At 33.7% G+C, this 14,699-nt stretch overlaps 1 protein-coding gene across 1 annotated transcript in view; it reads left to right on the forward strand.

The window, feature by feature from the left end:
• LOC134694914 (potassium voltage-gated channel subfamily H member 8-like) overlaps positions 1-13,961 on the forward strand; it is a 74,734-nt gene extending 60,773 nt beyond the window's left edge. The window contains exons 9-14 of the mRNA XM_063556023.1: positions 1,298-1,497; positions 3,475-3,724; positions 4,559-4,776; positions 9,808-9,998; positions 11,071-11,168; positions 12,620-13,961. Coding sequence (XP_063412093.1) covers positions 1,298-1,497; positions 3,475-3,724; positions 4,559-4,776; positions 9,808-9,998; positions 11,071-11,168; positions 12,620-13,410 — 1,748 coding nt within the window. The 3' untranslated portion in view covers positions 13,411-13,961. The remainder of the gene's footprint in view (positions 1-1,297; positions 1,498-3,474; positions 3,725-4,558; positions 4,777-9,807; positions 9,999-11,070; positions 11,169-12,619) is intronic.
• The last annotated feature ends 738 nt before the right edge of the window (positions 13,962-14,699 follow it).

The following is a 14,699-nucleotide window of genomic DNA, read 5'->3' on the forward strand; positions in this document are numbered from 1 at the left end:
TCAGAAGTCTGGTCAATAATATTTCCAGTCGACAGAATTTTAGTTGCCAATAAAAGAAATCAATTCATTTTGAAGGTTGTTAGCCATTATACATACATATATCTTAATACATCGTTATGAGTGTACAATTACAGGACGTGCAAGGAAGCTTAAAATAAAACATTCTATATAGCAGGCGTCAATATTAGTACACATCATAGTTACCAAAAGACATGGAGGCAAACAAATACAACGGTACACGTGCATTTGTTAAAGAACAACCACTCAATACCATGAAAGAAACAAACCCTTCAAAATCTTTACAGTAAAGCAATGTTTTGATAATTCATTGTAAAACATTAAAACGTCAATACAGATGACTTCATAAAATAGGGACGAAAGATACCAAAGGGACAGTCAAACTCCTAAATCTAAAACAAACTGACAATGCCATGGCTAAAAATTAAAAAGACAAACAGACAAACAATAGTACACATGACACAACATAGAAAACTAAAGAATAAACAACACGAACGCCAACAAAAACTAGGAGTGATCTCAGATGCTCCGCATGTGGCACCCGTCGTGTTGCTTATGTGACTCGTTCTTTGATTCATAGCCTTTGATTTGTTTAGTGTCCATGTGTTGTTGCCTTTGAGTTTGGTATTTTTGAAATATTGTTTTCATTATTCTTGTGATCAGGTGAGGATATAACTAACTGGTGTGTTGTGAGGATATATAACTAACTGGTGTGTTGTGAGGATATATAACTAACTCGTGTGTTGTGAGGATATATAACTAACTCGTGTGTTGTGAGGATATATAACTAACTGGTGTGTTGTGAGGATATATAACTAACTGGTGTGTTGTGAGGATATATAACTAACTGGTGTGTTGTGAGGATATATAACTTACTGGTGTGTTGTGAGGATATATAACTAACTGGTGTGTTGTGAGGATATATAACTAACTGGTGTGTTGTGAGGATATATAACTAACTGGTGTGTTGTGAGGATATATAACTAACTGGTGTGTTGTGAGGATATATAACTAACTTGTGTGTTGTGAGGATATATAACTAACTGATGTGTTGTGCTTTCAGCCATGATACACGCCGTAGTTTTCGGTAATGTGCAAGACATTACGCAGCGAATGTATTCTAGATGTGCCAACAACTACTGAGAGATAACGTATTGTTTAATTTCCCTTTCAGCCATCATACACACCATAGTGTTCGGTAATGTGACTGTAATTATACAGCGAATGTATTATAGATGTACCAACTACTATATAACTAATTGTTTCGTTTCCATTTCAGCCATGATGCACGCCGTAGTGTTCGGTAATGTTACTGCCATTATACAGCGAATGTATTCTAGACGTGCCAACTATCACTATAAAACCAAAGATCTCAAAGATTTCTTTAGAACACATCATATACCAAAACCACTCAAACACAGGATGCAGGAACACTTCCAGGCAACTTGGTCTGTAAACAACGGCATCGATACAAATGAGGTAAGATAACAGACAAGCAACGTGGTCTGACAATAAGGGTATCGGTACCAATGAGGTAAGGTAACACCCAGTCTGTCAACAACGGCATCGATACTAATAAGGTAAGATAACACCGAGTCTGTCAACAACGGCATAGATAATAATGAGGTAAGGTAGCACCGAGTCTGTCAACAACGGCATCGATATTAATGAGGTAAGATAACAGACAGGCAATGTGGTCTGACAATAAGGGTATCGATGCCAATGAGGTAAGGTTATACCCAGTCTGTCAACAACGGCATAGATACTAATGAGGTAAGGTAGCACCGAGTCTGTCAACAACGGCATCGATACTAATGAGGTGATATTACACCCAGTCTGTAAACAACGGTATCGATACAAATGAGGTAAGATAACAGACAGGCAATGTGGTCTGACAATAAGGGTATCGATACCAATGAGGTAAAGTAACACCGAGTCTGTCAACAACGGCAACAATACTAATGAGGTAAGGTAACACCGAGTCTTGTCAACAACGGCATCGATACAAATGAGGTAAGATAACAGACAGGCAATGTGGTCTAACAATAAGGGTATCGATACCAATGAGGTAAAGTAACACCGAGTCTGTCAACAACGGCAACAATACTAATGAGGTAAGGTAACACCGAGTCTTGTCAACAACGGCATCGATACAAATGAGGTAAGATAACAGACAGGCAACGTGGTCTGACAATAAGGGTATCGATACCAATGAGGTAAGGTTATACCCAGTCTGTCAACAACGGCATCGATACTAACGAGGTGAGGTAACACCGAGTCTGTCAACAACGGCATCGATACTAATGAGGTAATGTAGCACCGAGTCTGTCAACAACGGCATCAATACTAATGAGGTAAGGTAACACCGAGTCTTGTCAACAACGGCATAGATACTAATGAGGTAAGATAACACCCAGTCTGTCAACAACGGCATCGATACTAATGAGGTAAGATAAAACCCAGTCTGTCAACAACGGCATCAATACTAATGAGGTAAGGTAACACCGAGTCTTGTCAACAACGGCATAGATACTAATGAGGTAAGATAACACCCAGTCTGTCAACAACGGCATCGATACTAATGCGGTCAGGTAACACCGAGTCTGTCAACAACGGCATCGATACTAATGAGGTAAGATAAAACCCGAGGCAACGTAGTATGTAAACAAGGGTATCGATACACATGAGGCTAGATCAATTCCAGGTAACGTGGTCTATTAATAAGAATATCAATACCAATGAGGTAAGATAATTTCAAGGCTAGGTGGTCTGTTAACAACGGTATCGATACAAATTATAAAAGATGTCATTGAGACAACGTGGTCTTCTAACAAGGGTATCAATATAAGCAGCTTCCTAATTAAAATGAGATAAGGTACGTAACTTCAACGTTATATAGTCTGTTAAGAACGAAATCGGAACCAAAAAGTTCAAATAAAATATTAGCGAGTTTGTCTGTTACCACTTAATGCAATTATAATGAGGTTATGTAAATAAAGGCACAACAGTAGTATACCGCTTCAAAACTCATAAATCCATAGACAAAAACAAAATCAGGGTAACAAACTAAAACCGAGGGAAACTCATTAGATATAAGAGGAGAACAACAACACAACACTAAAATGTAACACACACAGAAACGGACCAAACACCAGACAAAATCCCAAGAGAATAACAAATATAACATCAAAACCACATACATGAATTTGGGCTAGACAAGTACCGTGACACGTCTTATCGCAATGTGCATTTACACTAAAAAATAAGAGAAAAAAAACGATGCAAAGTTAAAATGTAACACACACAGAAACGAACAATAATATAACTATGTAACACACAGGCAGAATCAGATTTTACACGATTCATCCGATGAAGTTCGAGGAGAAAAATAAGTCATCTTCCACATCACATTTTCTGAATTAGTTTATTGCCAATATACAATATTACATTTTTCAGATTTTAAAAGATTTCCCCGATGAACTTCGAGGAGAAATAGGTCTTCACCTACATCATGACATCCTATCTTTGCCAATATTTGAGGATGCCACACAAGGATGTTTGAGGTCTATCTCTCTTCATACAAAGCGCGCATTCTGTGCCCCGGGAGATTTCCTATCTCACAAAGGCGATGCTGTGAACTACGTATATCTACTGTGTAATGGATCTATGGAAGTTCTTAAAGAAGAAATGGTGGTTGCCATTCTAGGTATGCTGAACAAAATTAATGCTCTAATCATCAATTTAAATTACTTAAACTAGTATACTCAATCCAAACATGGAATATTTACGGTTCGACTATAAAAGGATATATACGTCCACCTCTTCTCAAAGCATCCCAATATGATAACTTTTATTTGTTTCCTATATTTATACATATACCTCATTGGAATGTTTTAATATATTATAACCGGAAATGTTGATATAAATGTATATAAATGTATATTCAAATGCCTAATAGATGCTTAAATTAATTTTATTTGGTCTTTGTTAATAGTTGTAGCATTGGTATTATTTTAGTATCTCCTTATTTCAATTCGTTGTATGTGTAGGAATGGTATAACGTTGAATTCTATAAGATCTGAAGAACTCCCTTATCTTTACTTTTACCTTGGAGTTTGTTAATTTTGTTCATTTAAATGGAAGACTTAACTCCTTTAACAAGAAAAGAATCATACATCCTTGAAAGTTTGTTCTTTATCTCCTTTAACTTTACAAATCCCTCAGACAAAGTTGACCTTACATGGTTTGGCTCTTATTTTCAGGGTCCTTTTTGGTTGTATAGCTCGTTAACTGTTCAGTTGATATACACTCTCACTTTCAACTATATGTCTTTGCTCGTACTTGGTTGGGATAAAGCTAGAAAAGCAATGTATAAAGTGCTGGTTTTATTTTTTTACAACTTTTAAGCACTGGACATAATTCACTGATTAAAAAGAAATACATGAATACAGTACGTATTTATCCGTCAGATTCCAGAATTTACATATGTTTTGACCTGGAAGTTATATTTTCTGTGTATCAAAACGCTTTATAATTTCAGGGAAGGGAGATTTATTTGGTGCTGACATAAATATGGACGATCCAGTAGGAATTTCATGTTGTGACGTCAGATCCTTGACCTACTGTGAACTACAATGCATAAATATACGTGGATGTGTAGATGTGTTATCCCTGTATCCAGACTTTGCAGAAAAATTTCAGAAGGACATACGACATGACTTGACATATAATCTCAAGGATGGATATGAAGATGAAGAGGTATACTGTGAATTCATAATTTTCGTCGGAATCAATTTTCGTGGATTAAGGAAATGTTTTTTTTTATGTTTGCATTCAGGTCTATATAAAATTGATAGTTTGTTAAAGATTTAGATTCGTGGTTAATCAGTACTCCCGAAAACAACGAAAATTGCCAATCCTAATAAATGTACATTATATATGTTTTGACAAATACCTACTAGTAATTGAATAGTCATTGCAGTTTGAATACTTTAAATCTGCAAAATTCGTTGATTGATAAAGCTTAACATTAGATTCTGTCAGTTGCTATTGACTTTTCTTTATTAATTCTATGAGGTATATATGTATTTTGACTAATAACTACTAGTAATTGAATAGTCATTGCAGTTTGAATACTTTAAATCTGCAAAATTCGTTGATTGATAAAGCTTAACATTGGATTCTGTCAGTTGCTATTGACTTTTTCTTTATTAATTCTATGAGGTATATATGTATTTTGACAAATATTTACTAGTAAATATATTGTAATTGCAGTTTAAATACTTTAAATTTGCAAAATCTATTGGTTGGTAAAGCTTAACTTTCAATTTTGTAATTTTTTATGTCGTTCCCCTTTTTTAATTCGATGATAATTCTTGTATTGATATCATCCTTAGTCAATTCATTCGGCTTTATATGAGATGGGAGAACTATTGAAATGTTTAGTGACTGGACATCGTCATTTTATCACAAGATGGACACACTTTGCTAGAAGCTTGTTTATTGTGTTTATTAACGTTTAATATGAATTATATAAATAAACGAACAACTTTTATCCATTTAGATAAAGTTTCCAGTTATGTATTGTCTGGTTTGCTGTAAACTATTAAACAGCGGTATACTACTGTTGGCCATTTGATTAGGGACTTTTCGTTTTGAATTTTCCTCACAGTTCAGTATTTTTGTGGTTTTTTTTGCATTATTTTAGCATATTCATCATCTGCATCATTCGGTAACCTGATGGTGTTTATTTTTATTTGATTGGATTGAGCTTCGGAACAAACAGCCATGTGCCTTGTGCACGAATATCGGCAGTAAACAGTTATTTTTAATCGAATAAAAGTGTCCTTCAATGAAGAAAGAAATTTACTAGATTTGGTTAAATGTTTAACATAACACATTGCGTCGCCTACATTGATATTATTGGGAAAGGGTCCTTACGTGAAGATACAACTGTACGTTTGGGTTTGCACGTGATTTATATAACACATTACGTGACCTACATTATGTTCTTAAGGGAAAATGTCAAAAATGGAGATGATAGAATTGTACTTTTAGACTTGGCATAATGTTTTACATAACTGATTATACAAACGATCGATTATTCATATCTAAATCATATAGCGAGCGTCTTAAAACATCTCAATTAGTGTTCACTTCTGGGGAGAATGACTCTCATTATATCTACTGACATTCACACAGAGTAATTTCTATTCAAGGTATTTTAAAGAGGGGGTAATCTTATCAGTGAGTGGGTTAATTAGTACCATTTTCTATAGATTGTAGTCCGAAGTTTATTCAGGTGATTGGGTTAATTAGTACCAGTAGATTCAGGTTGAAATAATAAAGCTGTCTATAAGTTCACTAGACAATGGTATAATCCTCTAATTAAGCAGTTTACGTGTGATACGTGCATATTAATTGGAATACTCTTAGGGACAAATCTCCGTAAAATTTTCAAATAAAGTACCAGCTAATAATTTCTCTGAAATTACTTAGAAGCAATAAATTTTAAAAAAAAATCAGCACAAAATCAACATATCGGATTTATTCATGATCCATTATCAATTTGAATTATTAAGTGGATTTAAAACAGTCAAATATATACAACAATAAAACAAGCTTTCATATTGCTGTAGACCATAACTAAATTATAACAATATTGTAAAACCTATTTACAATCAACAGAAATAAGCTTTTGAAATAAGGCTTTGTGTACATTTTGCGTTTAATATAAAAAAAAAAAAAAGAAGATGTGGTATGATTGCCAATGAAACAATTATCCACAAAAAAAAACAAAATGACACAAACATAAACAGCTATAGGTCACCGTACGGCCTTCAACAATGAGCAAAGCTAATACCGTCTAGTCACTCTAAACATGCCTAAACATGTATTATATGAAATTTTTAATTGCAACATCATAAATGCCTTTCGACTTTTGTTCGAAAGTGACGTTTTCCATGTTTATCAGTATAGTCGTAATTTTGTCATTTTCAAAATTGTATGTGCCTCTTTGCTTTATTATCCTTTAAGATAGTGATGATTATAGGCACAACAAATTAACAATCACTTTCGAAGAGTTCCTGTACCGAGTCAGGAATATTACAGTTGTTATACTTTCGTTTGGTGTGTTTGAGCTTTTGATTTTGTCATTTGATTAAGGACTTTCCGTTTTGATATTTTACTTTTTACTGATAAGTTTGGTTGGATTTCATGAGAAGTACAAATTCAGTATGATAATATGGCTGATCGCATAAATATTTATCCTAAAATATAGAATTACTGAGCTATTTCATTGATGCTCACAGTACACGTATCCTCGTAAACAAAACTTTCTGCTACATCTGAATAGCAAATGCCGACATAAAATAAACTTCATAACTATTGATGACAACTTATCTTCAACTGTTTTTTTTTTTATTGAAATCTCATTTAAGACCAACTAAGACTGTGCTTACAACCTAATTGGCACAAAGAAAGTAATTCCTAGATTTACATTAATCCTTGTCAGAAGCTAACAAATATGTGACGATTACAATAATTGCAATGATACCTTTAAGTTAACAACATACAAAGAAAATGCCTGTACCAAGTAAAAAATCTGACAGTAGTTATCCATTCGTTTGTTTTATCTTTTGATTTTACCTTTTGTTTAGATACTTTCCGATTTGAATTTTCCTTAGCGTTCAGTTTTTTTGTGATTTTACATTTTACTCGAGATTTAAAATAAAATGTCTTGTTAACAATTCATCGATGATTTCGTTCCGTTGGTAGATCTGATGTTTGATTCTGCCACTTTTCATAGACTTCCTCTTATAGGGATTTATCTTGGAGGTTGGTTATTCTATTGTCGGTATATTTAACATCGCCATGAAAGTGCAGACTTTGGCAAGCAACAAAAACACGTAAAACCAACCATGTTTTTTTCTTAAAATGTCCTGTATCAAGTCAGTAAAATGGCAGTTGTTATCTTATTGTTCGTTTCTATGTGTGTTGCATTGTCGTTTGTATTTTGTTACACTTCAGTGTTTCTGTTGTTTTGTTGTTTTCTTCTCATAGTTGATTTGTTTCCCTCGGTTTGAGTATGTGACCCTAATTTGTTTTCTCTCAATCGATTTATGACTTCTGAACAGCACTATACTACTGTTGCCTTCATTTAATAAATAGTTTTTCCTGACTGATATTGTTTAGATCGAGCATTCATGTGCTCAGATTTTTGTTTTCAATTTACTGTTTCTGTTGTTTTTTGTTTTATTTCTATCAATGGTATTGGCCTGTGCTTACAACTTTAGTCAACAAATAATATAATCCTTAATTGACTTTAATTCTAAATAGAGGTTACGTAATCTGGGAGTTAGTCTTGTAAATTTATAAGGCGACATGTTTGTTCGATAGTTTCGTTTGTTTTCGTCTGTTTTATTTGGCTTTTGATTTTAGATTTCTTTCTCCGTATCTTTTCTCTTTCCTGAAGTAAATAATTAGTTACTTACATTTTGTCACATGTTTCAAACATTTTAGAGACTCTTGGAGTGAGTTATAATCTACCAAGTGTTGTATCTATTTGTTTTGAAAAAAGACCCGTTATCATGCTGTTTTTTTTTTCTAATGAAATGTCCTTTTATAAGAGAATTATGTTATTTTCAACATTAAAAATAAAAAAAACAATTGTGCATTATAAACTGCTTCATATTGTCAATGATTAAATCTTTTGATCTTCTTATGTTTTCTGACCCCAGAGGTTGTTATAGTAGGATTTGACATATTTGCTGAGAACTTTCGTTTTCATTTCTCTTCAATTTCATTATTAATTGATACATTTGTTGCGTTTTACTGCTAAGTGTTATAAGTTTGATAATGGATTAGTTTTAACTTTATTTGTAAATAAATGATTATTTTCTTTTAAAAAAATGCAGAATTACTTTGTGAAAATTATTTCAATAAAGCGAAGGAAAATCAAAGCTAATTAGTCTTTATAACGTTTATATTCAGAGTGTAATGCTTTATATATATGCTTTCAAGTTATATTTGTTATTCTCGTGGGATTTTGTCTGATGCTTGGTCCGTTTTTGTGTGTTATACATTTCAGTGTTGTGTCGTTGTTCTCCTCTTATATTTAATGAGTTTCCCTCGGTTTTAGTTTGTTACCCCGATTTAGTTTTTTTTCCATGGATTTATGAGTTTTGAACAGCGGTATACTACTGTTGCCTTTATTTATCACGTATATCATGGAAATACTGCAATATGTATACTGCTTCGTATATACTTTCATACGTCTAAATCAGTACATATAAGACAGCTCCTCCTAAAGCTGAAATAGATACTAAGGATTTTCCTATCCCAGAAATAGATTACCTTTGTCGTATTTGGGCACAACGTTTTGGCGTTTTGTGTTGATAATGCTAGTCGACTTGTTTTTGTGTTCGCCTTCTAACTGTTTTGATCTGGGCGTCACAGATTAGTCTTATTTAGATGAAAAACGCGTCTGGTGTATCAAATTATAAGTCTGGTATTTTTGATAACTAAGTGAACCCTCTTTTTTAAATTTCCATGAACACAGTACAAAACATGTATATATAGAACACGCATTTTCAAATGAGAGTAGAAATGTTTATATATTAATATGCTTAGGCCAGCTGAAGGACGCTTCCGTGTGCGGGAATCTCTCGCTACATTGAAGGCCTGTTTGTGACCTTATGCTGTTGTTTTTTCTATGGTCGGCTTGTTGTCTTGTTGACACATTCCCCATTTCCATTCTCAATTTTATTAAAAACTTTTTTTTTCTTTCAGAGCGAAGGAGAAACAAAACTTCACAGGATAATAACACTGCCATCTATCTCAGAAGACGACGAAGAATCAGACAGTGATGGGAAAAACGATAGTCCGGGCAGTCCTGACTCCAATGTCGACGGAAGTCCCACATCCCCATTTCTTAAAAAGAACTTCCGGTTTCCATTACCTAATGGAGATGTAAAAACAAGGTAAAAACTCAGTGTTTAACTTATTTGTTTGAACTGAATAACAGTACATACTTACATTTTTATTTGTTTAGAATTTTCTCATTTTCTGAAATCAGAAATGTTTGATGATAGAGAGGGTATTTGATCATCATAGGAAGAAGAATACTCATGATAATGTATTTATATAATATTTATCAAATAAAAATAGCAAATTAGAAATATATTTTTTTCAACTGGAAATTTTAGAAAAATATGTTACTACATGTAGTTATATTAAAACAGAAGCACAAAACACTTAGCTATCGATACCCTCTCAGACTAACAGTTCACCAGAAGTGATATTGACCAAATTCTAGTTCTAAAGTTTTTATAAGAAAATTGTTTTGTAATGAAATTAAAAATCATCTACATCAGACTTATCAGTGCTGGTCGAATACAAAACGTTGTAATGTCAAATTTAAAATAAGATTTTAAAAACATTTCAAATTTTAAAACTGTCCGTAAAATCTGTGCACGGGGCTAACAAAATGTGTGCATTATGAAATTTTCAATATTGTATAAACAGTAACCTTAACTTTAAATCAGATTACATAAATCTTCGAAACATGTCATACCTTTCTTTCTATATTGACAATCCTTCGAGATCTGGCCTTTGGGGTCAGATACGTTATGTTTGATTTGTATAGTTCATTGAGTTCTGTTTGGTTATATAGTAAGAGTTCATGTACATACCGGTACACCAGTATTATGGGCAAATAGATATGATAGGAAGATGTGGTATGATTGCCAATGAGACAACTCTCCATCGAAAAAAACAATTTATAAAACTAAACCATTATAGTATAGGTCAAAATATGGCCTTCAACACGGAGCCTTGGCTTACACCGAACAAGCTATAAAAGGCCCCAAAATTACTAGTGTAAAACCATTCACACAGGAAAGCCAACAGTCTAATCTAAATTAAAAAAAAACGAGAAACAACTGTACATCAGATTCCTGACTTAGGACAGGTGCAAATATTTGCAAATATATTGTTTGTGTGTACATGATTCATTTATAACTCTTTAAATTTTTTCCGATAAATCTTTTATAGGGAAAAACGAGTAGCATTTGGAACTAAGCGCCATAGTTCCTTTTCTCCAAAACGACGATCTTCCATGAAGGACCGACGACGATTAAACTCAGCGATAGGTAAAATGTCTAAATCTATAAGTTATATTGCATTTAACATATAAAAGATGAGGTAAAGATACCAGAGTGACATTCAAACTCATAGATCATAATTAAACTGCAAGGCTAAAAAAGACAATAACAAATAATAGTAAACAAGACTCAACATTGAAAACTAAAGACTAACTGATTTTGTTGTTATCCAACATAGTGAAATTGAGATTGCATGGTCTGTAATTCATGCATATATAGCAGAATAGTTGTCAGTCAAAGGTACCAAGATTATAATTTAATACGCAAAACGCACGTTTCGTCTACAAAAGACTCATCAATGACGCCCAGATCAAAATAGTGATAAAGCCAAACAAGTACAAAGTTGAAGAGCATTAAACGCTTGTCCTTATCCTTATCCCGGTCGTACTCTCATTCATGCAGCTCCCTCAGTTTCTCCTTTATAACCATGATGTGTCTCTTGGCACAACTTTTTGGAATTTTTGAATCCTTAATGCTCTACAACTTTGTACTTGTTTGGCTATAAATATTTTTATATGAGCGTCACTGATGAGTAGATGAAACCCGCGTATGGCGTATTAAATTATCATCCTGGTACCTTTGATAACTATCTTCCTTGTCGATTTTATATCGGTATACAAATGTCGCCTTTATTTCTTTTTTTAACATTTTGATATACTAGTATCTACTTGCGTATTGCAGGTCTTTTGGTATTTTGAAAGGTTTAGATATGTTAATTTATCGTACCGCGGCTAAATTATCACGTTGTGATTGGTTTAATGCCGTCACGTGGTGACCCTCTATGAGACCGTAGGGGTTAGTAAATTTCATAGGGGGTTCGTGACGCGGTAATGGTGACGTCATCTATTAATGTTGTTGTGTTTCTTTGATTATTTTTCAACAAAACGCAGCAGAAAAAGTCCAGCGTACGATAAATTCGTTATACGGTTAAGTACTGATCCCCTACGGATCCAAAGAGGGTGAAAAAAATTCATAGGGGATTCGGCCTCCGGCCTCACCCCCTATTGATTTTACTAAGTAAACCCTCTATGGATCCGTAGGGGGTCAGTAGCGAACCATATAACTTATATTATCCATACATGTTATTTTTGCAAAAGCATGTGATAGACAAAGAGAGTTCGATAATACCATAGGGATATACCAAAGCAAAGAAACAAATAGGTAGACAGCAACCACAATTATCTCTCAAAATCAACCTCCTGAAAGTTCTAAAAATATGTGACCAAAATATTCTGGGGTGCAGAGTCCTCACCTAACCTGAAAAACTGGTACCGGTAGTTCAAACTTGAAAATCAGTTTCAAAAGACTTGATTCATCATATTGACACCATGGCTAATGACGAATCCGGGCCCTTACAAAAAGACAATAAATATCAATTTCTAATCCACGAACACATAAATTTGATTTTACTGTTTAAATTACATTGGATTTATTTTCAGATTCAGGGAAATCCAATGATCCTTTATCGAACTCTATTGATAATTTACAAATAGAAGTGGAAGGAACAAAAACCAATATTAAACAGTTAGAGAAACGAATAACCACGATCAGTAATGAACTGTGTAGTATAGGTGGCAATCTCAAACTTGTCGTACAACTGCTGACCCCTAACCCTAGTCTTCATTCGGAGTCACCACCGTCAACGCCATATTCACCTTATGTGAAGCCATCATTCTCATTCGGATCACCAACTAGTGAGGACATTGGTATCGAATCTATGGACAATACTTCTCTAACATTGGGCGTGCCTAGCCCTGGTTACAAACGACATTCAGGTGATAGATTCAGATCACCTCTCATTGAGAAAAAACAATTATTGAATAACTCGTTAGCTCATATGTTTGCCAATAAAGACAATGAACGGAACGCGGATGAGACTTCAGATACCGTCAATAGATTTCTAAAGCTTGATTTGAGAGACAATTTACATAAAGGGGATTGTGTTCCGCCTATTTCTCCTATTCCAAGAAACAATAATTGTGGCTCTCCTACCTGTTTATCACCTTGCCCGAGAACCAGTAGAATTATGATGGAGAGTCCGTCTCCGTTGTCTCCAATTTTAAAACACAGCAAAGGACCATCGGAATGTGCGTCGCCTATCTCTCCGTCTTCAAGAAATAGTTTGAGTACGCAAGCGTTTAAATCACATGACAGTGGAAAGCAATCTGTTATAGTTACGGCTGATAGGGCAAAGGAAAACGGGTATATAAGTAGGACGACAGATCTCTGAATCATTTGTATTTGTTTTTTTAAAGTTTGTGATGATTTACAATTCCTAGTCATGTGTTATTCACGTTATATTTTACTAGTTTTATTTTATATAAATTGAACTTTACATTTTTAAGGTTGCATTTGTATATGTTGTTATGTGCTAAAAGTCACAAAAAAGATAAAAGGGAACAAGCTATCGCTTATGAATTAGAATTCACTGAAATGTCGTTCTTTTTATAATAATTTTGAAAGTTTAACGACATGACTCACATGTTATGATCGAAGCATTGACAAACGTTTGTATATACAATGTTAAATGATATGTTATACATATTTTTAAACTGATCGTGGTTTATCATTTTATGTTATTCTCTTAATATTTTATTCTAATCATGGGGAATGTACTTAATACGATTTTGGACCAAATTGGCACTTGAATTAAATTAAAAACATTTTAAAAAATTCTAAAAATTTTACGGAATTTGAGAGAAGAAAATAAAATCTTCTGGACTACAACTTTAGTAAAGACACTAGGTACCAGTCTGCTTTTGTTGGTTTTTTCAAACATCTGTTTTTTCTGTCTTTGATGCTTTTGTTCTCCAAGCAAACACGCAATGAAATATGTTCATAATGTCATCTGCAACGTTGCTGTTAATAAAACTAATCAATTTAGAAACGTTTCAATGAAGACAGTATTTCTTTATAATGTCTTTGAGCAGAGATAAAATTACATGAAGATTAGTTGTGTGACGTCACGTGTTTTCCTGGAATTTCGCTCATTGTGCATCGATTTTCCTCATTCGGCAATTCTCGTTAGGATCCGCTACGGATTAGGCCGAGATGTGACGATTCGATTTTCCTCTGTTAGACATTGTATAATGACAATGTGTTTATTTATGTTAAATGTTCAATGCAGCTGTGATATTAATTAGTGTTATGTGACGTTTATTGTAAAGTCAAATTCACCTAGTGTTCGAGTAAAAAAACACATGTTACATGTGCATACAGGAAACCAGTAACATGTAACTGTTTATTTTTCATTTTTTTTCAGCTGCACGTTATTAGGAACACCCAAAGTCATTTTTGTTCCCTGTTAATCGACACCTAATAGTTTACGCTTTTGCAAATTATGGTTAAACATAAAAAAGGATTCAATTATTAACTTTATTTAACAACTCATTGTCGATGCAATTCACTATGGGTTTGTAATACCTATAAAACAAAATAGTAGTTTGATCCCGAATGCTAAAACTTTTTTCAAGAAACTCATTTATTTAGTCATATAATAGAAGCAAAGTGTCCAAAACC

The sequence above is a fragment of the Mytilus trossulus genome, chromosome 13 (genome assembly GCF_036588685.1).
Source record: "Mytilus trossulus isolate FHL-02 chromosome 13, PNRI_Mtr1.1.1.hap1, whole genome shotgun sequence".
NCBI classification, from domain to species: Eukaryota; Metazoa; Mollusca; class Bivalvia; order Mytilida; family Mytilidae; genus Mytilus; species Mytilus trossulus.